Source organism: Gobio gobio (assembly GCF_949357685.1).
Source record: "Gobio gobio genome assembly, chromosome: 2".
NCBI lineage: Eukaryota > Metazoa > Chordata > Actinopteri > Cypriniformes > Gobionidae > Gobio > Gobio gobio.
Window position 1 is genome coordinate 64988891 of NC_137098.1, and position 25749 is coordinate 65014639.

At 40.2% G+C, this 25749-nt stretch overlaps 1 protein-coding gene across 2 annotated transcripts in view; it reads left to right on the top strand.

Moving 5' to 3' along the window:
• Window positions 1–11303: 11303 nt before the first annotated feature.
• Window positions 11304–25749, top strand: part of nlgn2a (neuroligin 2a) — a gene marked incomplete at its 5' end in the record, with an annotated part of 200344 nt that continues 185898 nt past the window's right edge. For both annotated transcript variants that reach the window (XM_079811033.1, XM_079811034.1), the window contains one exon: window positions 11304–11775. In XM_079811033.1, coding sequence (XP_079667159.1) covers window positions 11304–11775 — 472 coding nt within the window. The remainder of the gene's footprint in view (window positions 11776–25749) is intronic.

Genomic DNA, 25749 nt, shown 5'->3' on the forward strand with positions numbered 1-25749 from the left:
ATATATATATATATATATATATATATATATATATATATATATAATATTTTAGGCAATTTTTTATAATTTTGCATACAAAGTTAAATGCATGTACATATATTTTATGTTAAAATGTTTATATTATATTATTATATTTTATCATATTGAAATGTTCAAAAATAAACTTAAGTTAATGACATTTTAAAAAATTTAATTGTATCAAAACATATTGATATTGTGGATAATATTTTGGATTTTATTTTATAGTATTTTTTTCCAATATTGGGACACCTGCCTTTAGATTAGATTAGATTAGATTAGATTCAACTTTATTGTCATTACACAAGTACAAGTACAAGGCAACGAAATGCAGTTTAGGTCTAACCAGAAGTGCAATAGCAGCAAGTGCAGGATATACAACGTTTGCATAAGTGCAGGACATGGATATGTACTGAATATATATAAATATATCTATAAATATACAGATGGTTATTACTATAAACAGAATTTACAGGTGGATATATACTATGAATATAATATAATATACAGATGGCTATTACTATAAACAGAATTTTACAGATAGAGGTATACAATGATATGTTAGGCTAAAATTAGGAATATGGCAGTGGATTAAGGTAGTGCAATAAATTATGGACAGAAGCTATCCGAAAAAAAGTGTAAAAGTGCAGTGGAAAGTGATTGCATATTACAGTTAGAAGTACGGTGCAAAATACAAATGTAAACAGTTGGTACTGTAAATAACAGTCGGCAGTGCAAATGAGCATAATCCAGTTAAGGTATGGTAGTGCAAAATGCATAAGTAAACAGTTGTTACTGTAATAAACAGTCGGTAGTGCAAATAACAAAGTGAAGGCGGATGTGAGGTAGGAGAGTTATCAGTTTATGAGGGAAGTGGATCAACGGGGGTTTGAGTTCAGTAAAGAGACAGCTCTGGGGAAAAAACTGTTCTTTAGTCTGCTGGTCCTGGTCCGGTGGATCCTGAAACGCCTGCCGGAGGGCAGGAGAGAAAACAGTCTGTGGGCTGGGTGAGAGGAGTCCTTGAGGATGCTGCGAGCTCGATGCAGACAGCGTTTCCTCTGGATGTGTTCGATGGCAGGCAGTGGAGTCCCTGTGATGCGCTGGGCAGTTTTCACCACCCGCTGCAGTGCCTTGCGCTCCGCAACAGAGCAGCTCCCATACCATACTGCCACACAGTTGGCCAGGATGCTTTCTATTGCGCAGCGATAGAAGTTCACCAGGATAGCCGAGGAGAGCTGATTCTTCCTCAGTGTCCTCAGGAAGAAGAGGCACTGGTGAGCCTTCTTGACCAGGCTGGAGGTATTGGTCGTCCACGACATGTCCGCCGAGATGTGGATCCCCAGGAACTTGAAACTGGAGACACGTTCAACAGCCATTCCATTGATGTGGATGGTGTTGTGTGTGCCTCTTGACTCTTTCCTGAAGTCCACGATGAGCTCCTTCGTTTTGGTGGAGTTGAGGAGCAGGTTATTTTCAGTGCACCATGTGGCCAGGTGCTGGATCTCCTCCCTATAGGCAGTCTCATCGTTGTTGCTGATGAGACCAATCACCGTTGTGTCGTCTGCAAACTTGACGATGGAATTAGATCCATACACAGGCTTGCAGTCGGTGGTGAAGAGGGAGTAGAGAAACGGGCTTAGCACACAGCCCTGTGGTACACCAGTGTTGAGTGTGATGGATGTGGAGCAGGTGAATCCTGAACGAACATTCTGGGGTCTGTCAGTTAGGAAGTCCAAAATCCAGTTACACATTGAAGTGTTGATGCCCAGGTCTCCAAGTTTGGCTATTAACTTGGTTGGGATGACAGTGTTGAATGCTGAGCTGAAGTCAACAAACAGCATGCGTGCGTAAGTGTTTTTATTGTCCAGGTGAGTGAGCACAGAGTGCAGTGCCATGGAAACGGCATCCTCTGTGCTCCTATTGCTGCGGTAGGCAAACTGGTGTGAGTCCAATGTGGATGGTAGAGAGTCTTTTAGGTGTTCCAGGACCAGCCGCTCAAAGCACTTCATAACGATGGGTGTGAGTGCTACAGGGCGGTGGTCATTAGGGCACCTCGGGTTAGAGTGTTTTGGCACTGGCACAATGGAAGTGCGTTTAAAGCATGAAGGTACAGCTGCTTGGGCAAGAGACAGGTTGAAAATGTCTGTAAAAACCCCAGCAAGCTGCTCCGCACATGCCCTGAGAAAACGACCAGGGATGTTGTCTGGTCCAGCAGCCTTGTGCGCGCTCAGTGCCTTGCAGACATCTGTGGCGGAGAGTGTGATTGGTGGGTCAGCTGAGGGTTTGAGCTTGGTGGCAGTTTCTCTGTTGTCTCTTTCAAAGCGAGCATAAAAGTGATTTAGCTCGTTCAGGAAGTTGACATCAGTGGCTGCGGGGTTGGAGTGGGGGGGTTTGTAGTCACTGATGGCCTGAATGCCCTGCCACATGCGTCGAGGGTCAGAGTTGGAAAAGTGACCCTCTATCTTTAGCTTGTAGCAGTGCTTGGCCTTTTTGATCCCCCTCTTCAGGTTTGCTCTGGACGTACTGTAGGCTTGTGCATCTCCTGATCTGAAGGCAGTATTGCGTGACTTCAGCAGGAGTCGCACTTTCTTGTTCATCCATGGCTTCTGATTTGGGTATGTGGTGATCTGTTTCTGGGTTGTAACACTGTCAATGGTGGTATTGATATGATCCAATACAGAGGAGGTGTAGAAGTCAATGTCCGTGTGAGCGCCACTGGTGGCTTGAGAAACAAACACACTCCAGTCTGTGTGTAGAAACCTTTCCTGGAGTGTGGAATCAACCCCCGCAGGCCACACCTTGATGGTCTTCACTGATGGCTTCACACGGTTGATGAGGGGTGCATATTTGGGGATGAGGAACAAAGAAAGGTGATCTGACTGTACCCGGTGGGGGAGGGGTGTCGCAACGTAAGCGCCAGCCATGTTTGTGTAAACATGGTCTAAAGGCCATGGGTTTAAATTTAAATCACATGCACCTGCCTTTAAATGCACATGAACTTTAATGACATCCCAATTCATTCCAAAGGTGTTCTATCGGGTTGAGGTCAGGAGGCCAGTCAAGTTCCTCCACACCAAACTCACTCATCCATGTCTTTATGGACCGACGCTTTGTGCAGTGCTTGGTGCTCAGTCATGATGGAACAGGAAGGGGTCATCCCCAAACTATTCCCACAAAGTTTGGAGCATGAAATTGTCCAAAATGGCTTGGTATGCTGAAGCATTAAGAGTTCCTTTCACTAGAACTAAGGGGCCAAGCCCAACCCCAGAAAACAACCCCACAAACCCATTCCATGAAGCTCTACACACTGTTCTTAAGCTCATCTGAAAACCACACGAAGTTTGGAGGTCTGTAACTATTGACTCTGCAGAAAGTTGGCGCTCTGTGCACCTCAACAGCATATATATATATATATATATATATATATATATATATATATATATATATATATATATATATATATATATATATATATATATATATATATATATATATATATACAGTGAGGAAAATAAGTATTTGAACACCCTGCTATTTTGCAAGTTCTCCCACTTAGAAATCATGGAGGGGTCTGAAATTGTCATCGTAGGTGAATGTCCACTGTGAGAGACATAATCAAAAAAATATATATATTTTTTTTTTTTACTATTAATTTGTATGATACAGCTGCAAATAAGTATTTGAACACCTGAGGAAATCAATGTTAATATTTGATACAGTAGCCTCTGGTTTTTCACCAGGTTTGCACACACTGCAGGAGGGATTTTGGCCCACTCCTCCACACAGATCTTCTCTAGATCAGTCAGGTTTCTGGCCTGTCGCTGAGAAACCAAAGTTTGAGCTCCCTCCAAAGATTCTCTATTGGGTTTAGGTCTGGAGACTGACTAGGCCACGCCAGAACCTTGATATGCTTCTTACAGAGCCACTCCTTGGTTATCCTGGCTGTGTGCTTCGGGTCATTGTCATGTTGGAAGACCCAGCCTCGACCCATCTTCAATGCTCTAACTGAGGGAAGGAGGTTGTTCCCCAAAATCTCGCAATACATGGCCCTGGTCATCCTCTCGTTAATACAGTGCAGTCGCCCTGTCCCATGTGCAGAAAAACACCCCTAAAGCATGATGCTACCACCCCCATGCTTCACGGTAGGGATGGTGTTCTTGGGATGGTACTCATCATTCTTCTTCCTCCAAACACGTTTAGTGGAATTATGACCAAAAAGTTCTATTTTGGTCTCATCTGACCACATGACTTTCTCCCATGACTCCTCTGGATCATCCAAATGGTCATTGGCAAACTTAAGACGGGCCTGGACATGTGCTGGTTTAAGCAGGGGTAACTTCCGTGCCATGCATGATTTCAAGCCATGACGTCTTAGTGTATTACCAACAGTAACCTTGGAAACGGTGGTCCCAGCTCTTTTCAGGTCATTGACCAGCTCCTCCCGTGTAGTTCTGGGCTGATTTCTCACCTTTCTTAGGATCATTGAGACCCCACGAGGTGAGATCTTGCATGGAGCCCCAGTCCGAGGGAGATTGACAGTCATGTTTAGCTTCTTCCATTTTCTAATGATTGCTCCAACAGTGGACCTTTTTTCACCAAGCTGCTTGGCAATTTCCCTGTAGCCCTTTCCAGCCTTGTGGAGGTGTACAATTTTGTCTCTAATGTCTTTGGACAGCTCTTTGGTCTTGGCCATGTTAGTAGTTGGATTCTTACTGATTGTATGGGGTGGACAGGTGTCTTTATGCAGCTAACGACATCAAACAGGTGCATCTAATTTAGGATAATAAATGGAGTGGAGGTGGATATTTTAAAGGCAGACTAACAGGTCTTTGAGGGTCAGAATTCTAGCTGATAGACAGATGTTCAAATACTTATTTGCAGCTGTATCATACAAATAAATAGTTAAAAAATCATACATTGTGATTTCTGGATTTTCTTTTTTTTTTAGATTATGTCTCTCACAGTGGACATGCACCTACGATGACAATTTCAGACCCCTCCATGATTTCCAAGTGGGAGAACTTGCAAAATAGCTGTGTGTTCAAATACTTATTTTCCTCACTGTATATATATATATATATATATATATATATATATATATATATATATATATATATATATATATATATATACACACTCACCTAAAGGATTATTAGGAACACACACTAATACTGTGTTTGACCCCCTTTCGCCTTCAGAACTGCCTTAATTCTATGTGGCATTAATTCAACAAGGTCCTGAAAGCATTCTTTAGAAATGTTGGCCGATATTGATAGGAGAGCATCTTGCAGTTGATGGAGATTTGTGGGATGCACATCCAGGGCACGAAGCTCCCGTTCCACCACATCCCAAAGATGCTCTATTGGGTTGAGATCTGGTGACTGTGGGGCCCATTTTAGTCCAGTGAACTCATTGTCATGTTCAAGAAACCAATTTGAAATGATTGGAGCTTTGTGACGGTGCATTATCCTGCTGGAAGTAGCCATCAGAGGATGGGGACATGGTGGTCATAAAGGGATGGACATGGTCAGAAACAATGCTAAGGTAGGCCGTGGCATTTGAACGATGCCCAATTGGCACTAAGGGGCCTAAAGTGTGCCAAGAAAACATCCCCCACACCATTACACCACCACCACCAGCCTGCACAGTGGTAACAAAGCATGATGGATCCATGTTCTCATTCTGTTTACGCCAAATTCTGACTCTAACATCTGAATGTCTCAACAGAAATCGAGACCCATCAGACCAGGCAAAATTTTTCCAGTCTTCAACTGTCCAATTTTGGTGAGCTTGTGCAAATTATAGCCTCTTTTTCCTATTTGTAGTGGAGATGAGTGGTACCCGGTGGGGTCTTCTGCTGTTGTAGCCCATCCGCCTCAAGGTTGTGTGTGTTGTGGCTTCACAAATGCTTTGCTGCAGACCTCGGTTGTAACGAGTGGTTATTTCAGTCAAAGTTGCTCTTCTATCAGCTTGAATCAGTCGGCCCATTCTCCTCTGACCTCTAGCATCAACAAGGCATTTTCGCCACAGGACTGCCGCATACTGGATGTTTTTCCCTTTTCACACCATTCTTTGTAAACCCTAGAAATGGTTGTGCGTGAAAATACCAGTAACTTAGCAGATTGTGAAATTACTCAGACCGGCCCGTCTGGCACCAACAACCATGCCACGCTCAAAATTGCTTAAATCTCCTTTCTTTCCCATTCTGACATTCAGTTTGGAGTTCAGGAGATTGTCTTGACCAGGACCACACCCCTAAATGCATTGAATTAACTGCCATGTGATTGGTTGATTAGATAATTGCATTAATGAGAAATTGAACAGGTGTTCCTAATAATCCTTTAGATGAGTATATATATATATATTTATATATATATATATATATATATATATATATATATATATATATATATATATATACTCACACACAGGAATTAGCCACTTTTTTTGCATACAAAGGCTAAATGCTTATACATACAGTATCTTTTATGCCAGTGTTTCTCAACGGGTGGGTCGTGACCCAAAAGTCGCAAGAAACAACAACAATAAAAAAAAACATAATTCTAAATGTTTTTTCTGATGCTAGACTTTTATTTTGAAAGACATTTTGAAAGCTGTTGACTCTTCTGTCAAAGAGTGGCTGAGAAAAACACGTCCTGATTCACTATCTGCTGTCAGATGAGATGTTGTCAGGCTGTATGTCAGTGTTACTGCTCTTAATGCTATTTTCATAACGTGTTACGAAATAAAAAGTCTCTCACCTCAGAAAAACAAACGTTCCTGTGCTGTCAGACGTTATACTGTGCTCTTCAATTGCAAGCTGTATGTATATCACTTCACTGTACTGTATATAAAGAGCGAATTATATACGAGCATGCAAAATCGTAGTTACATTGTCAATTAGAAAGTCATGAAATTACCAAAAAGTACCAACAGATTACATAACTGTCATGTCGTGCGTTAGCTGGGAAGGATTTGCATGCATTCATTCTGTTCATCAGAATCAGTGTCCATATGTTTTATATTAGTACGTTCATATTAGATCATTTAGTGTTGTGTATTGGTACTGGTGGTTCCCAAAATGCCACTTTATTTTCACTTGGTGTCATTCTACGATTCATATTCTTACGATTTATGTGTATGTTAAGTAAACTGGGATTGCACTTGTTAAGAAATGCATTTGCTTGTGTCCCGTGGCCAAACCAGTCGAGAACCATTGCTTCATGCAACATTTTCTCTACATTGAACTTCATTTACATAAGGGAGGCAAACTGAGCACAGTAGTGAGTTGAATTATTATGAAAGAAAGTGGGAAGAATTATAGTGCGATAATAAGAGGGAAAGGCAGCTCAACTGTTTTATTCCTTTCCCATTTCTGTTTGACCTTCTTAAATACCACACGACATATAGACTACCGGAATTTATACCAGAGCCGCTATTGGATTTTTACCGCATTTATCCGTACTTAAAGCGCCAGTGCCTGTACAGGCCCCTGAGCGAAATACCTATGTCTTCACGCCTCTCGTTTTCTCTCTCTGTTCCTTTATCTTTCTCATTCTGTTTGTTCCTCTCTCCAATCCATAGCTCTCATATCCAAATAGCTTTATTGGCATAACAAAAAGACAGACACACACGCGGCGACAGCTCTGCACTAGAAATGCTAATGGCCACATTAAACGAGACTATTATAGGATGGTGATAAAGTAATATCACTGGAGGAGTCCATTCGGCATGATGATTGTTGCCGCATTAACGGTGATGGTGATGATGATGAGGAAGCATTGTTTTCCTTTTAAATAGCTCGCCATTCACATTTACTGCACCAAGGAGGTCTGTAATACCTGGAGACGGCTCTCTGTTAGCATTCACATGCCTCTCAGCGGCGGTTGCTTTGATATCTGCCAATCTGTTTTTTTTGAGCCAATCACCTGAGGTGTATATGCTAATGACTAATCACCCCGGAGCCACGGGAAGTTATGTCATAGCAATGCAGAATCAATTTCCACAGCAGCAGCCATACTGAGTTGGACAATTTCTCATTAATTTCTCTATGAGTGCTCCTTTTATAACGGCTCTGGTCTGCATTTGTGTCGTCCGTTGCTGTTATATATGACATTGCTCTCCATTAGTTTTAAAGTTCACTGCTTATGCTTGACCTTTAGCCCTCCATTTTGTCCAGACTTCAAATCCAAAAACACACCGAATCCATTCACATCACATAAATCCCTGTCCTCTGTTTTAGCTAACCGTTAAAATTCTTAAGCGTCTAAGCTAGGCGCCTTTGGCTAAATGCTAACTCCATTTGAAATGAACATCAAAGTTTTAAAGCATCAATCAGCTCTCTCAGGCGATTAGAGGCTTTAAAAAACAAAAGATGCGTTCACGGCGAAATGCGGCGGCTCTTAATTAGACTTCATATCCGCGCAGATGATTTCATTCAGGATGTGAGAGCTAAAACATCTATTTTTAGTTTGTTAGTCACAACTGACTGATAGAGGCTCTTTGTGTGGGTGTTTGGAGATGTTTTCCTTTGCATCACTGTCTCCCTGTCGCCGTCTCATTGGATCCTCGTAATGCTCTGAACGAGACTCCTGAGCTATCGTTTGCCGGCAGGGTTGCTTTTTTCCAGGGCTTAGACGCAGAACCCTATGGCAGGCACTAGAACTGCTGAATCGCTGAATTTTTAAGCTACATATAAACGTGGAAAGACATTAATATTTGATGGGAAGTGTTATAGAATTTTTCATTTCCACTTTTTTCAGTTTTCCGTCTTAAATGCAGTCTCGCTTGGTCATGAACGATCTGGGCTGGAAATGAAAAGCTTGTACGTTCAAACCTCCTGGAAATCCTTCAGTTATCACCATTGTGGGCAAGACACTTTATAGGATAGTTTACCTAAAAATAAGATACTCACCCTTAGTGTGTCACGATACTGGAAGTACGACACCTTGAGAAATAGCAATATTTGATACCATGGGGAAAACCGCCATACAGATCATTTGTCATTCGCTCATAACTTTTTGATAACTTGGGTAATTTGTGTTGTAATATCTTACCCACAGCACAGGGAGGCTTTATTTGAATCATTGAACTATATTTACCACAAAAAAAAGACACACAGTCAGAAGGAATAAACAAAGTGCAAACGATAGCACAAATAAATACAATAGAATAAAGAGAAATAAACATGGCTTTAACAGTAACAGGAAGAAATACTACAAAAATGAAAGTAATCCAATGTAATATGACACTATCATTTTCATTGTAAATCTTAAATACAGATTAATGCTTACAATTAAAGTTATTTAGTCAAGATCAGTGGGAGATTTTCTCTTTGTCTTTTGTTCTTTGATTATCATGACAGACAGCAGCAGGTTTATTAGGCTACTGTTACTTTAAGAGTTTATGCACGGATCCAGTATAGTTACACAACATGCGTTTTCCCTCAACTATTTACTTTCCAAAACTGACTGTATTTACCTGAATACTCAGCAAGACCGGCATTTTGACATATTTGACATATTTAATCGCAATAAGCCTTGTCTGGCTATCACCAGACCAAGCTCAATCTTTTAAGATTGAACATTAGTCTGGGAGTCTGCTCTGTATTTTCCACTGCACAAGAGGCGTGATCAACGGGCATAGTTCAAATGACTCTGTATGCAATTAGATAGTCCTTCAACCAATCAGACCAACGGTCCATCGCTTCTCTATCCATCATTGTGTTAAACCCGCCAATAGCGCGCCAGGTGGATAAGCCGGTTTGTGATTGGTCCCTGCAAATTTGTAACAGAAGCAGGACAGAAATATGTACAGGTTTCCAGCCTGAGCTACAGGGCGAAATCTAATCGCCGGCAGATCGGGCTGGGTTTACCCAGTCTACAATAAGCCATGAAAAATCAAAACCTGTGGAAATGACTGAAATTATGCACAATACAAGCACTATTCACTATTCGAAGAGATTTATGAACGAGTGCGAGGAGGCGGGTGTGTGTCAATTCGCCGTCGGAGAGAAGAGAGAGTGAGAACGCACAGATCGTATCGGTTTGTCGATACTGCAGAAAAGGAGTATTAGAACAGTTTCAGATATTTCAGTACCGATATATATCGAAATATCGATATTTTTGACAACGCAACTCACCCTCAAGAGTAGATGCAAACCTGTATGACTTTCTTTCTTCTGCAGAACAGAAGGGCAAAAAAGCTCTATTGTCAATTGTCAGTAATGTAGTGATGGATGAAACACCACTCACCTTCAAAGTCATGGAAAAACAACAATTCCTGTCCTGTCAGACATTATACTGTGCTCTCCAATTGCACACTGTATGTATATCACTTCACTATACAGTATATAAAGAGCAAATTATATTACGAACATGCAAAGTCGCAGTTACATTGTCATGAAATTACCAAAAAGTATTCAAAGTTCAGAAGTCACTTTCAAACCATGCAGCTTTCTGTTGGTCAACAGGGTCAATGACTGGATTTCGCAAAATGTTTGTTGAGTAACGGTAAATGTGTCCGCAACTTTGCGATGAAAATCACTGGGGTCCAAAACAACCATTGTATTTCATTCTTAAGCCATTCTTATGTTTTTTTCAACATTTACAGGGGCTAGTCTGTGATTTTATTGCCATCCGAATCCAGAATGTCATTTTTTTTCTCCCACCACCCGCGCAAGTCCACATGAGAAACAATTACCATCCAAATAGGGCTTTAGACTTAAAAAGAGACGTTCTTCAAAATATCTTATTTTGTGTTCTGCAGAAAGAAAGTCTTGGTTTGGAATGATATGAGGGTGAGTAAATGATGACAGGTGAACTATCCTTTAATCCAGGTTGCAGCATTCAACATGGTACAAATTCATGTGTTCGACATGCATTCAAAGGGTAGCGACTCCTAAATTAACCTTTGATGACTAACCCTTTCTCTTTTTGTTGTTCTTGACAGGATTGGCAATCATCTGCGTGACCTCTTTAACTGACCCCATGAGGACGGCTCAGGGAGATGGAACGTAACAGACTTTTCTCTCTTACTCTCTATAGCATTTCCACGATAACTCACCAGGGCTGAGCACAACCTCAGCCCCTCGTCCACCCCAACCCTTCCACTGTCCCCCATTCCTGTCCTCCCTTTTCTTGCTCCCCGAAAGACAAACTCAAACAGGCTGGATCACTTTTTCTTATTCTCTTATAATAGTTTAACTTTCCTTTGCCCTTCATCTGTGACCAAGCAAAGCGGGAGTCAATAAACAAGCGAAGCGAGGAGAAAAGAACGAGACAGTCATGTATCCACTCCATGCCTGTAAACGGGATTTGGGCCATGCCCACAATTCGGTGGCCACCCATGCAATTACTTTCCTCTGGTTGGCATTGTGGATCGCCTTGACCTCGTGTCAGCGCATTGATCCTGGCAGCAAATATCCCACCGTCACCACAAACTACGGCAAGTTGCGTGGGATTAAAAAAGAGCTTAACAATGAGATCCTGGGTCCCGTGGAACAGTACCTGGGCGTCCCCTTTGCCACAGCGCCAATTGGAGACCGCCGCTTTCAGCCCCCAGAAGCTCCCGGGTCCTGGCAGGAAGTGCGTAATGCCACGCAGTTCGCCCCTGTTTGCCCGCAGAACATACATGGCGTTTTGCCCGAGATCATGCTGCCTGTGTGGTTTACTGACAGCTTGGACGTGGCTGCCACCTACATCCAGAATCAGAGTGAAGACTGTCTCTACCTCAACATCTATGTGCCCACAGAAGATGGTGAGTGTCTGACACAACACAGCAAAGCATTATGGTTATGATAGTGGAATAAAGTGCGACAGTTCCCGCCTACTTTTTCAGCAGCCTTGGTTCTGGAAGTATTTTTTCCATAGGGATTTTAAAAAAGTCTTTGTTGTATAAGCCGTGAACCAAACCAACAGCTACGAGGTCAATCACAACATTACAAACTTTTATCAGAAGCAAAAAAAAGTCTTTGAAAACTGCACAAAACACAGCTTTAGTGAGGGAAAGATCTACAACCCCATTAGGCACTGCGAACGACACAAAACAATGGATACATATAAAACTATTGATTTAAAAATATATATAAATATATATATATATAGAAACAATATCCAACAGTTGTTCTAACTTATTTTTTTTTAGTTAACTATACTCAAGTCTTAACGTAATTGTAAAAATCACATAAAGAAGCTATGGTGGCTGACACAGGACAAAGATGTCGTCGTCTGAAAGAGCAGAGAATGACTAGCGCTCTGTAGAGAAGTTTGTCCGTTTAGGGCTACTGTAGAAACATGGCGGCGCAAAATGGCGACTTAACTGGAAGGGGACCCGCAGTGTATGGAGATAGAAATGCCTCATAAATATTACACACTGCGCCTTTAATAGACTTTTCACTAATTTCCTCCACGTCCACAGTTATCTTTCTCTAGCTGCATTCACTCATTTCCCAAAGTCATCTTGAATGTTGAAATGTCAATGCAACTGAAAATGTGAGAGAACATCACATAAGCTGACTTCATAAATTAATGTAAATTTGTTTGACCTCACCATTATGGTGATCAGTGTTACATTTGGTTGGGCACTTAACTTCTTTTACATTATTGTAATTCTCTTCCTATTGATGCAGCGATGCAACAAGAAATCACCGTTATTTGGTTTCTAAGGAAGGGAAGTAATAAATAGGTTGCTTTTAAAAGGTGACCTAACTAAATCATTAACTAGTCTATTTTCGAAGAATGAACACCTTGTGAAATATTTAATTGGGTTGATATAATCCTTATTTGTGACAATATCTCGCAATCGGCTTCTACAATGGCATATACTATCATTTTTACAACCTCGTAGATCACTGTATCATTAAAAATCACTTTCCCTATGGAGAAAATGAAGGGGGTTTTACTTCCAGAACCCGACTGTTGCACTCTATATAGTAATGGAACCTATACATGCCTATGGTGCTGCATAGTACATACTACAATACTCAAGTATAGTTCACTTAAAAATGAAAATCGTCTTAATTTACTTATTACACTTTACTGTATGACTGACGTTCTTCTGTGGAACAAAAAAGAAGAGAATAGTGTTGTATTGTCCATACAATGGGGTCCAGTGTTGTTTTGGACCCCACTGACTTTCACTATATGGATAGAAACACTGTTTGAAATATCTTTCTGTGTTCTGCAGAAGAAAGAAAGTCCTGCAGGGTGAGCAAATAAAGACTGGATTTTCATTTTTGACTGAACTAGCTCTTTAACACTACAAAGCACCATACAGTGAAAATGAAAAGTGAGTTTTTGCCTTTGAACTACAGTGCAGTTTTACCAGACCTCGACTAAGGACACGTCCTTGCCTTCCACCCGTTATGATCAGTCCACTGCACCCTGGATCAGGACTTGTCAGGATTAGTTTACCCTATGATTCACTTTAAGAGTGAGGCCAGCTGGAAAGACTAAAGCGTTCAGGGAAATTACTTATGCTTCAGTGTAAGGCATACATTCACGACAAATTGCGGTAAATTGGTGGAGTTAACAAACCAAAAAAGTGACTGATTTTTAGACTGAGGTAAAACCCATCAACATTTGTCTTTTTTCTTCTCCTCTTCCAGTTCTTTTTTTTTGTCTTTTTTTTTTTCTTTCGAGAGAGAGAGAGCAAAGTGGACAGATACTCTCAGAGGATGGAAAGAGCTGATTTTCGAGGAGGTGTTTTTCTCTCGCAATTAAGGTTCCAGCCGCCAAGTTGCCCAGAGAAACAAATTATTGACATCAGCAGTAATTTGCTATCTCAGAGCCCTTTTTGCTTCTTTCCTCTCGGTTTTTACCTCTTTTGGCATCCAGTGTAGGTGTTTTGTGTTCACAATGGTAATTGTCTTATTTAAGCAATACTTTCAATCATGAAAGAGTGCTTTGTAATTTGGAACTCGTGTTAATGAGGAAAAAGCAAGCCTGCAGCAAAAACTTGAGCCAAAACACCTCGATCGCCCCCAGGTGGCAGGTCCCAGTATAGCTCATAAACCCCGCCCCTCCATGTAATCTAATGGACACGAGACAAACTAAACAATCAAATTGCACTTCATATACTTTTTTCCTAAAGTTGGTTTCTGTCATTTTAGGCAGCTTTTATCACGCTGATTTAATTTCAAGTGTTTGTTTTTTTTTTAAGCTGCAGTCCAAATAATTTTTTGAGCAAGTACATAACCAGCCAGTGTTCAAAACTATCTGCTTACCTTAGCTTGATTTACAATGGTAAGCTTGTAATAATGTTTTTATATGTTTATATCACCCTGTAGCACAAGACTGGTTTCCCACTGAATGGATGGGAGACCAACTGGGAAAACTAGGTTGCTGCTGATAGAGATGTTAGTGAGGACAGCAGGGGGCGCTCAGCCTGTGGTCTGTGTGGGTCCTAACGCCCCAGTATAGTGATGGGGACACGATACTGTAACAAGCACCGTCCTTCAGATGAGACGTTAAACCGAGGTCCTGACCCTCTGTGGTCATTAAAAATCCCAGGATGTCCTTCGATAAAGAGTAGGGGTGTAACCCCGGCATCCTGGCCAAATTTGCCCATTGGCCCCTGTCCATCCTCCTAATCATCGCCATATATAAGATTGGCTTCATCCCTCTGTCTCCTCTCCACCATCAGCTGGTGTGTGTTGGGCGTTCTGGTGCAATATGGCTGCCGTCACATCATTCAGGTGGTGCTGCACATCGCTAGAAAAGCGCTATATAAATGTAACAAATTATTATTATTACTTTTAATTCCAGCGGTACTGGTGGATTTCCGCGGGAAATTCAAGCATATCTTTGCGTCATTACATCACATCTGTACACATAAAGAAGGTGTATATACGGCTATATTACGGTCAGAGATGTATAGTAACGAAGTAGAACTACTTCACTACTGTACTTAAGTACTAAAAGGCAGTATCTGTACTTTACTAGAGTATTATTTTTTTCTCCTACTTCCACTTTTACTTCAGTACATATTTTCGATGAGTTTAATACTTTTACTCCGATATTTTTTTTATGTGCTGCATCGTTACTCGTTACAATTATAAAAATGTTACGAATCATTCCATTCCAAACCCACATTACCGCGCATGAGAGAGAGAGAACGCGCGCGAGAGTGCGAGAGAGAGACATAGCGCGCGAGAGAGAGAGAGCGCGAGAGACAGAGCGCGAGAGAGAGAGCGCGCGAGAGAGAGCGCGCGAGAGAGCCCCGCGAACGCGCATTCACTGTCTTTAAAACAACACGAGCGTCTTGCGCTCAAATTGCTCTCTATTTGTTTACATAGTTAATGTGCACTGTGACGTAACATATACAAACAATGAACAGCTGTATTTTTATTAACTAAGATTAACAAAGATTAATAAATACATTAACAAATGTATTGATCATGGTTAGTTCATGTTAGTTATTAGTCTAATACATTAACTAATGTAATGTTAACAAATCAAACCATATTGTAAAGTGTTACAAACAAATCATTTACTCAGAACACCTCTTGAAATGAGAATATAAGTGTGCTTACCCCATTTTTTTTTTAGTAAGAGTGGTTATAGTAAGATTTAATGTTAATGAACTACAGTATTTTCAGGTTATTTATATGACAATATGTAGAAAAATTACCTACCAACATTGTGATTGTCCTTTAGCTTAATCATTTGAAATAATAAAACAATATGATGTTCAAACTTTTGACTACTTTCTTTAATAACTACATAACACAATACTTGTACTTTTACTTTCAGTACTTGAGTAGTACATTTTAAAATAAACTACTTGCAATACTTAAGTACAAAAAATGTTGAATACTTTAATACTTCTACTTAACTGTGGTGCTTAAAGAGCACTTCAACTTCTACTCAAGTCACTTTTTTGATAAGGAACTTGTACTTTTACTCAAGTATGTGTCTCTAGTACTTTATACATCTCTGATTACGGTGAGGATGTTGGAGGTGGAGATTTATAACCTTTTCTCACAGCACTTGATATAATTCATCTTATCAATTTGATAGCGGATCCAGAAAGGTTTAAACTACAATCACCAGTGACAACTGGAGATTCAGTCGTTGTAAAATACAAAAGAAACAGAAAAAAAAGAGACTGTAACCGGGCCAATGTGTAAACAAGGATATAAAGGGCTTTTGAAAGGTGGCGTGAACTCTGTTTTGAAGGGGTTCAAAGCGGACGCAGAGACAGCTTTTTTTCAGCTGGACAGGTCATTTCAATGGTTAAATTATGTAACATAAGCACACTTGTTCGCTTAATTCATACAGTTTTTTTTGTCGTGCCTTTCTCGTTTTTCTCGTATGTGCATTATGGTAAATATCAGTTATTTTGTGCTAGCTATGAGAGGGAGCAATTCACCTCTAATGTTACTGTAAGAGCCATTATGCTCTATTTAAATGTCTGTTGTAGTTCAACTGTTAGACACCGGATGGAGTGTGGGTTTTAATTGGTATATAGGTAGCCAGAGAGGAAGTGAGGCCAGGTGTAATGAGGGAAGCAAACAATTTTTGAACATGTCAGGAGTGGGTATGAGGATTATTATGTGTTTGAGCATCGGAACTGTGACAAATAAAGGTGATAAATGCAGTACTGGACTGGAAGCGTATTGTTTTGGATCCAATGCGTCAGATAACCCTACAACACCTCTAGCCTAAGTGCCAAGATGGTCCTTTGTTGCTTCAGTTACTCCACATTCATTTGTTGGTATTAGAAATTAGACTGGAAAAACTGAACTACAGGTAGCCCTAATCCACATTAAATGTAGTCATGGAATGCTGAAGTTGTTAACATTAACAATTTGAAAACAAATATACGTTATATGATAAGGTTTGATGTAATATGATAAGCGATCGTTAGATTTAATCAGCGCAATTTATTGCAATGCTTTTTTTCCCCTTAGTTGGTCAGAACAAAAGTGAATGTTATAGCTACTTGTTCAGATGACATTTTCTGGTGAAAATTCTTATGTTGGTCATACTTTCACAAAGTATAATCTGTGATCCCGAATGACAGTATCCACACTGGCACGGTGACTGACAACCGCACATTCTCCTCAAAACATTGGATTAACATTGGTTCGCATAGTTTGCGTAAAGTTGATAATTCCGCCAATAACTGCAATTGCAGATTTTGAACAGAGATGGCGACAAAGAGGAAAAACTACGGACTGCAGCTTTAAATAAGTTTGGTTTTAGTTAGTTATTTGATGCTATAAAAACGGGTGGGGGGGTGACGTCATGATTGACAGCTGAGTTTGACGGCTTCTCTGAGTGAGGAGGATCTCTTTTTTGGGGGGGATTAAAGCTTTAGCTACATTTCCATAACTGTGTATTTCACACTGACATTATGAATTGTTCTGCATCTGCGAGAGTGTGGGCAGGCTTTTGATATTGCGGCTCTATTTCCTGCTCTCTACTGCGCAGACTCAGGTCCCAAATCTGCGCAAGATGTCAGCGCCATATTCGGACCTCGAGCGGCTTCACTTTTCTTCAGCGGAAGAGAATGAAGTCGCCTTGTCCATATTTTTTTACAATCTATGGGAAAAACTCATCAGATTTATTACTGTACCTCAGTTTGTTCACTTCCACAGTGTATAATGGCTCATAGCACATCAGCATTCTCCAGCACATTGCAGTCAGAATGAACATAGGCATGTGAGTGTGTGCTCACAGCAAAGAGACCAGAGTTATTTTCTTGTCTCTTTTCCTTCTTCCCCTTTTCCTTCTCTCTCTCTCTCTCTCTCTCTCTCTCTCTCTCGTTCTGTATTCCAACACTCATTTTCATCCCACATTATCTCTTTCTGTGCACCATGTGTCTTTCACAAAGCCCCCTGCAAATCTGGCGATTCCTAGATTCCCAAATGTGCCAGTTCCCATTTCTCCAAAATTCCCTTTAATCCACTCAGTCTCTCCCCAGCCGACTTGCAATCCTGCGCATCAGATTTGCTCTTTAGAACAAAATATGTTATCCAATGCATCATGTTTTTGCAGCAAATGGTGGATCAATGCCTAAATGTAGAGTATGATTAAGCTGTACGTCATATGTGTATATATTAGCGCGGCCAATCGAGTTTTTAACATTTTTATATTGTAATAATTTTACATTTACTCTCCAAATTGATTAACTTAAAGACAGTATTTGTTAAATATTTGTTGTAATGTCATGTTTTTATGAATGAAGGCCAGTATCTCTGATACTGATGTCTCTATGAAATAGATTTTTTTTTAAACATTAAATGATAGATATTCAACATTACAGTATAATTGAAAGCTAGATCAATTTCAACTTTTATTAGGCTTTAAAAAATATCTATTAATTAAAGTGAACAATCTTCACATAAACCTATTATAATAAATGTCATATTTACCTGTGGCCTTCCGACCTGTCGAACAGGAAATATACAGAAATTTTATAAAGTAATCAAACATTCTGCACTGGATAAATGATAAATTAATTATAGATGAATCCTAATTAAAGCTACAATGTTCTCTGTTCCCTTTGTTCTTTGATGAACTTTGATGACAGACATCATTATTGGCTGATGTGACTTTAAGATCTGCCGCCGATCTGAACATGACGTAGATCTGACGCGCTGTCACACACATCTAATTTTCTCAACACTCATTTAAGACGTTATTTAACTCATTTAAGAAAGCTCTTATGAGAATGCTCGGCAAAACAGGAATTTTGGCACAATTCAGTGTGTTATTGTTTGCTCAAGCGTGAAAGAACTTGATTCTGGCGCGCGTCTTTCAGGACATTCACAGACAGCTTAATGTAACATATAATGTAACACTAGCCAAAGGTGTTGACGGATGCTGCGTCAAACTGAAAAAAATATTTGCATATATTATATGTGTGTGTGCAGCGATGTGTCATACGCCATAGCTGTGCACAAGGCAACCCCCACTTGAGTCTCAGCTCGAGGTTCAGGCTTATTTGTTTATTAATGATGTCATCAGCGACTAGTCAACGTCGATTCGACTTTCATCACATAATTGTATAAATATATATATATATATATATAAAGTTCAGATCTAATCAATTAAATCTTTTGTTTAGTTGTACATATAGACAAGGTTGCACATAACATTTTGATCTGGTTCTTAAAGGTGCACCTGAAGATACTGCTTGATGCTCACACTTTATGCGGCACACTTTTCCTACAAGCCAGAGCCGTTTTTAGGCAAACTATGCGTCTCCTATGACGCCATCAGAAGAGGGGCGCCAATTAGCGCTTATCTGGCACTAGATTTTTTTGTGTAAAGGGTGTCACGGCCACCCTAAATTGTTATTGCTGCCCCCCAACCCCCCCCCCCCCCCACACACACACACTTGTTCCCCAACACTATTGGATCAGAGAACTGTCAATCTGACGATTCCTATATGCGATTGGTTCAGAGTACTACCAATTACTGTCAAAAAAAATTGTGTTTGGAGCACTCAGCATCGGTCAATGCTCTAGGTAATGCTTTTTAAACTATACAATAAAGCTACATTCAAACTAAAGGCCAATTTAAAAAAAAAACAGGTACGGTAAAAAGTGCACAAATCTGTATTTTGTCAGGGCAGTATTTGTGGCAGTCGAGAAATCACGCTGTGAAATGTGCTCGGTGTGTATGTTAGTGTGCAGTTATATTTTGACTCTATAAAGCTTTCTTCTCTTATTTACTCCTCCAAAAGGTTTCTGCGCCAATGCATTGTTAAAAGAATCAGTGTGTTTTGTAATTGTCCCATATAAAACTTTATGGCCAATTGAAAAATGGTATAATAAATCACAACATTAATACATCCTTTATTAAATCACTTGGTCATAATTAACGCATCTTTACGGATGGTGTTGAATGCTGAATCGATTCATTCAGTTCTGATAGTAATCAATGCGAGCAGTGTGGTACACACAGAGGGCAAAGCGTCACGTTTTTTAAAGGGGAAGTCCAAGCGTCAATGAGTAACAAAAACCACACTGAATCAGTATTTATTCGTATTACTTTCACGTAATAATTATGTAGTTATGTCTGAGAACAATTTCTTAGTAACTAGGGATTGCACAAATTTAGGCTATATATTATATAGGCCTAGAGTTATACAGGAATCTGGCTACACAATGCTACTGGTATTCATGTTAATGCTTATTAACAAATATATACAAATATAATTTGGAATGTATGTATGTATTTGTTAATTAATACCAGTAATACCAATGTTGCTTTTTAAAATTTGACTGGGAGCATTAATAAGGATTTTGCCTAGGGCGTCAGAATGGCTAGAAACGGCCCTGTTACAAGCTGCCTAAATGTAAAATAACACTATTGATTCACTATATAAATTAAGTTAAAGCTATATTTTGTGTTCTTTATTAACGATAATGACACAGGCAACAGCAGGAAATAGCTGCTGTCACTTTAAGACCGAATGTACTGACACACATCCGGTTTCTTTCTCAACTGAAGACTTCAGATGCAAAAGCCTCCGTCTGTCGTTTTTCTTTAAAATAAGCATTTTTGTCAGGCTTCTATGTATAGGTTTCTACCTAAGTACCGGTACTTCTGAATGGGCTGAGGCTGGGATTTAGTGGGTTTGAAGTGAAAGTATTTTACGAATGTATACTATATGTGGAGAGCATTCACTCTGTATCGTTATCTCATTTTTGACCGAAGTGGCTTTTAGAGGCTTTTGCATCTGAACTCTTCAACTGTTCACTTATGACAAAACCGAGAGAATACTTGCCAAAACATAATAATTTTGTGTGAACCCAAGTGTTCCCTTTCAATAAGGGTGTGAACCTACACTGGTCTCACGGTTCGGTTCGATTACGATTATCCTGTCATCGATTCAGTTCAATTCGATATCACCATGCATTGATGATGCACTGCATCCTCAATTTTCAATTTGGTATATGACATGTTATAGCCAGATATGACGGCACTACTGAAGCACGCATCGCCGCAGACGAGCATCTGAGTATCTCTTCATCAAGCCAGTGCACAAACTACCGCAATTAAAACCGAAAGAAAGTCGCAGGTGCAAGTAAAGAAACTGAATGAGCTTACCAGTGCTGTTGCCGCGCTCGCTCCTATTGCGTCTTTGATCTTGAAATTAACTGATGATTAATAAAATGCAGCTCATATCTGTTGTTTTCGGAGACGTGAACTCCATTAAATCTGCATATAGTGCGGGAATTGGAGATCGGATATAAATCCGTTTTGCGGAGATACAACCCCAAATCAGAAAAAGTTGGGACAGTATGGAAAACGCAAATAAAATAAAAAAAGAAGTGATTTCTAAATTTACTTTGACTTGTATTTCATTGCAGACAATATGAACACAATATATTTCATGTTTTGTCTGGTCAACTTCATGTCATTTGTAAATATGCATCTTTTCCTGTCATTCAGACCTGCAACACATTTAAAAAAAAGTTGGGACAGTAAAGCAATTATCACTTTGTATTGTTGCCATTCCTTTTCCCAACACTTAAAAGATGTTTAGGGACTGAAGACACCAAGTGATTAAGTGTTTCAGGTGTAATTTTGTCCCATTCTTCCTGCAAACAAGTCTTAAGGTGGGCAACAGTACGGGGTCTTCGTTGTCGCATTTTGCGCTTCAAAATGCGCCACACATTCTCTATTGGAGACAGGTCGGGACTGCAGGCAGGCCAGTCAAGTACCCGTACCCTCTTCCTCCGCAGCCAGGACTTTGTAATGTGTGCAGAATGTGGTTTTGCATTGTCTTGTTGAAATATGCATGGACGTCCCTGGAAAAGATGTCTTCTTGAAGGCAGCATATTATGCTCCAAAATCTCTATGTACTTTTCAGCATTAATGGTGCCTTCACAGAAGTGCAAGTTACCTTTGCCAAGGGCACTGACACAACCCCATACCATGACAGACCCTGGCTTTTGGACTTGTTGCTGGTAACAGTCTGGATGATCCTTTTCTTCTTTGGTCCGGAGCACACGGCGTCCATTCCTCCCAAAAAATACCTCAAACACTGATTCATCTGACCACAGTACACGTTTCCACTGTTGTGATGGTCCATCCCAGATGCCTCCGAGCCCAGAGAAGTCGACGGCGCTTCTGGACACTGTTAACATAGGGCTTCCTTTTGGCACAGTACAGTTTTAACTGGCATTTGTGGATGTAACTACGTATTGTGGTACTTGACAAAGGTTTGCCAAAGTAGTCCTGAGCCCATGTGGTGATATCGCTTATAGATGAATGACGATTCTTGATGCAGTGCCGCCTGAGGGATCGGAGATCACGGTTGTTCAGCTTAGGCTTGCGCCCTTGTCCTTTACGCACTGAAATTCCTCCAGATTCCTTGAATCTTTTAATTATGTTATGCACTGTTGAATGTGAAATATCCAAATCTCTTCCTATCTTTCTTTGAGGAACATTGTTTTTAAACATTTCAATAATTTTCTCACGTATTTGTTGGCAAACTGGCGATCCTCGGCCCATCTTTGCTCCTAAAGGATTAGACCTTTCTTGGATGCTGCTTTTGTACCAAATCATAATTACAATCACCTGTTGACATCACCTGTTTCAAATCACATCATTATTGAACCATTTTACCTCATTACTAGCCCTAAATTGCTCCTGTCAGAACTTTTTTTTTAAATGTGTTGCAGGTCTGAATGACAGGAAAGGATGCATATTTACAAATGACATGAAGTTGACCAGACAAAACACGAAATATTTTGTGTTCATATTGTCTGCAATGAAATACAAGTCAAAGTAAATTTAGAAATCACTTCTTTTTTTTTCTTTTTTTGCGTTTTCCATACTGTCCCAACTTTTTCTGATTTGGGGTTGTACATTTATGTGACCAAGTGTAAATGAAATCGTTTTGATAAATCAGATGTATGAAGTGACCAGGTGTATACAGGCTCTTTAAAGGTCCTGTTCTTCGTGATCCCATTTTTCAAACTTTAGTTAGTGTGTAATGTTGCTGTTAGAGCATATATAAAACCTGTAAAATGATAAAGCTCAAAGTTCAATGCCAAGCGAGATATTTTATTTAACAGAAGTTCCCTTTCAAAGCCTACAGCGAACGGCTGGTCTGGACTACATCCCTGTACATCCTGCTTTAATGACGTCAGTAGAACAGTTTGTTGACTAACCTCCGCCCTCAAGAATACGCAAAAAAGGGGGCGTGGTCTTGCTGCTCTCCCTCGTGGAGAAGAGGAAGTGTTGCGTTCGGTTGCGTTTGTCGCCATGTCCAGACGCTGTTATTTTCATCCCGGAGTCAAATCACCTTTGTTTGGCCTTCAGGGGCTGTAGTTTGAGCGCGTTCATCTCCCCGTTATGGTAAGAGGCGTGACCTTTCCGGGCAACGTGCGCTAAGCTGCTGTCGAATCACAACACTGGAACCGCTGGCATAATCAGAACTCGTTACGTGTTTCTGAAGGAGGGACTTCATAGAACAGGGAAATCTTTCAAGCCATTGTTAGGACAGTGAAAACAGCGGTATACAGATAAGTAAATTGTGTGAAAAATACTGTGTTTTTTACATGTGAAACATGAACACATGTTATATTGCACACTGTAAACACAATCAAAGCTTCAAAAAAACTGGAAAAACGGGACCTTTAAGGACTGTAACGTTGATATCATTTGATCTATTTTTGGCTGAGCCAAGCACAGGCGTTAACAGCTCAGGATGAAAACGGCTGATGTGGTTTCTCAAGTTAGTGGTATTACCCACTGCATATTTTATTTGTGCGTGACATGATTTACACACAGCGTGTGTCTTCTCCAGGTTGTTCATAAAAGCCTAGCTTTTAAAGTAGTTGGAGCATTTCAATTACTCGCACTCGCGTCTCGCCTCCCTCTGCTATTATACGCTACCGCAACAAAGCATGTAAATGACATCAGAAAAGCGTCAGTATACATTATAATCGGTTATCGTCTATTCCTGAACCGATACCGAATCGCCCTCGTCTGCATCGCAATGCATCGTAGAAACGATTAATTTTGACCCCCCCTACCATTCAAGCAAAATGAATCAATTCAGTGTTCTAGCGCTGTCTGAAACGCGCCTCTCTCTCTCTGTCTGCGTGCGTGGGCTACGTGTGTGTGTGCGGCTGCACGCACAGATAACAATGTGCGAGTCCCGATTTTCGCCTCTTCTTCCGTTTTTAAAATCGTTTGAATATGTACATTAGCAAGACAAAACCCGTCCAATTGTTAAACTTTCACTCTAATCTGCGAATCACATGCATGCCGAATCGTGGGGCCTGGTCCGTACGGATAACGGATCAACTGCAATCTGTTGCACCCCGAATAATTATAGTCAGGGGTGCACATAACACTTATAATCATGATTGCTATCTTACCAGAGATGGAGAAAAATATGTCCCTGTCCCCAAAAACGTTGGTACTCAAAAGCGCTTCCCTCTACGTTTTCTGGTGTGCATTTTACCACGCATTTACCAGTTATGTGCACCCCTGTATAGCCTATAGTAAATCCATGCCCAAGAACTGCAGTGTAGATGTACAGATTTACTCCTTTACAGAAGTGTGTGCACGCCGTGCTGCAGTTGATCCATGTGAGAGTTAGAAGAGGGGGTGGACAGGAGATCAAAGCTACCACATCACTTACTTAGGGACCATCTTGGCCCCCGACTGCCCCAGGCAACGTATACAGCTGTATATAGTCTCATTATTTGTCTCTCTTTTGTTCTTGTTCCTTTGACTATATATAGCGTCATCTGTTACAGCCTGTTTTAGGGCTAACTAAAGCAGAATTATTCATTTTTGGATGCCACGAGAGTACAGAATGGAATTGTATTTGATTTATATGTGCATTTGTTTGACCAGACATACAGTACAATGAAATATTATCATAAATTAAACTTTTCTTTTTTAATATGTTGTAAAATGTCATTTATTCCTGTGATCAAAGCTGTATGTTCAGCATTATTACTCCAGTCTTCAGTGTCACATGATCCTTCAGAAATCATTCTGATATGATGATTTTCTGCTCAAGAAACATTTCTGATTAATATTAGCAATGTTGAAAAGCTGCTTACTGTGTTTTTAGAAAACGTGATGGCATTATTTCATTTATTTGAAACAATCTAAAAGTATTTACTCTTTTGATTAATTTAATTTAACTCTAATTAAAAAAAATTCTGACCCCAAACTTTTGAATATGCCATTTTCTACATTAGTCATTTGCCTTCTGCAACAATAGATCTAATTTTGTAAAGCCCAAAGCCTAAATTCTTCTTTTAGGATGCTCTAATTGCTTCTATCTTTTCCTCTTGTTCTTGTCCGGTGGTTCCCGCAAGGCTGAGTAAGCCTGTGGAGAAAGTATCCGGACCCTGTGGGAGATGTTTGAAGGCTGGAGGCGGGCGGTCAATCAGGGGCATGTGTGAGCGGGACTGATGGGTTGGTTTTTAGCATGACTGTGCACTTTTCAGCTCACTTGATTCTGTCACAGGCATGTTAATGTCACCAGCCTTTTACTCACTCTTCACTGTCAGATCCAATTGACCGAGAGAGAGCTCAAAGCCTACAGAATTTTGTAATTTTACTGAAGTAAAATGAAATCTGATTAGCTTTACACGCGGCAGTGAAGACATAATATGATTCTGCATTAAAGGAGCTACAATAACGTACCATGTATTGAAGTATCCAAAAAGGCAGTCGAGGTAGAAATGAGAAATGGAAGAAAGGAACGAGGGAGCACCTGAACAAAAGATGAAATTTG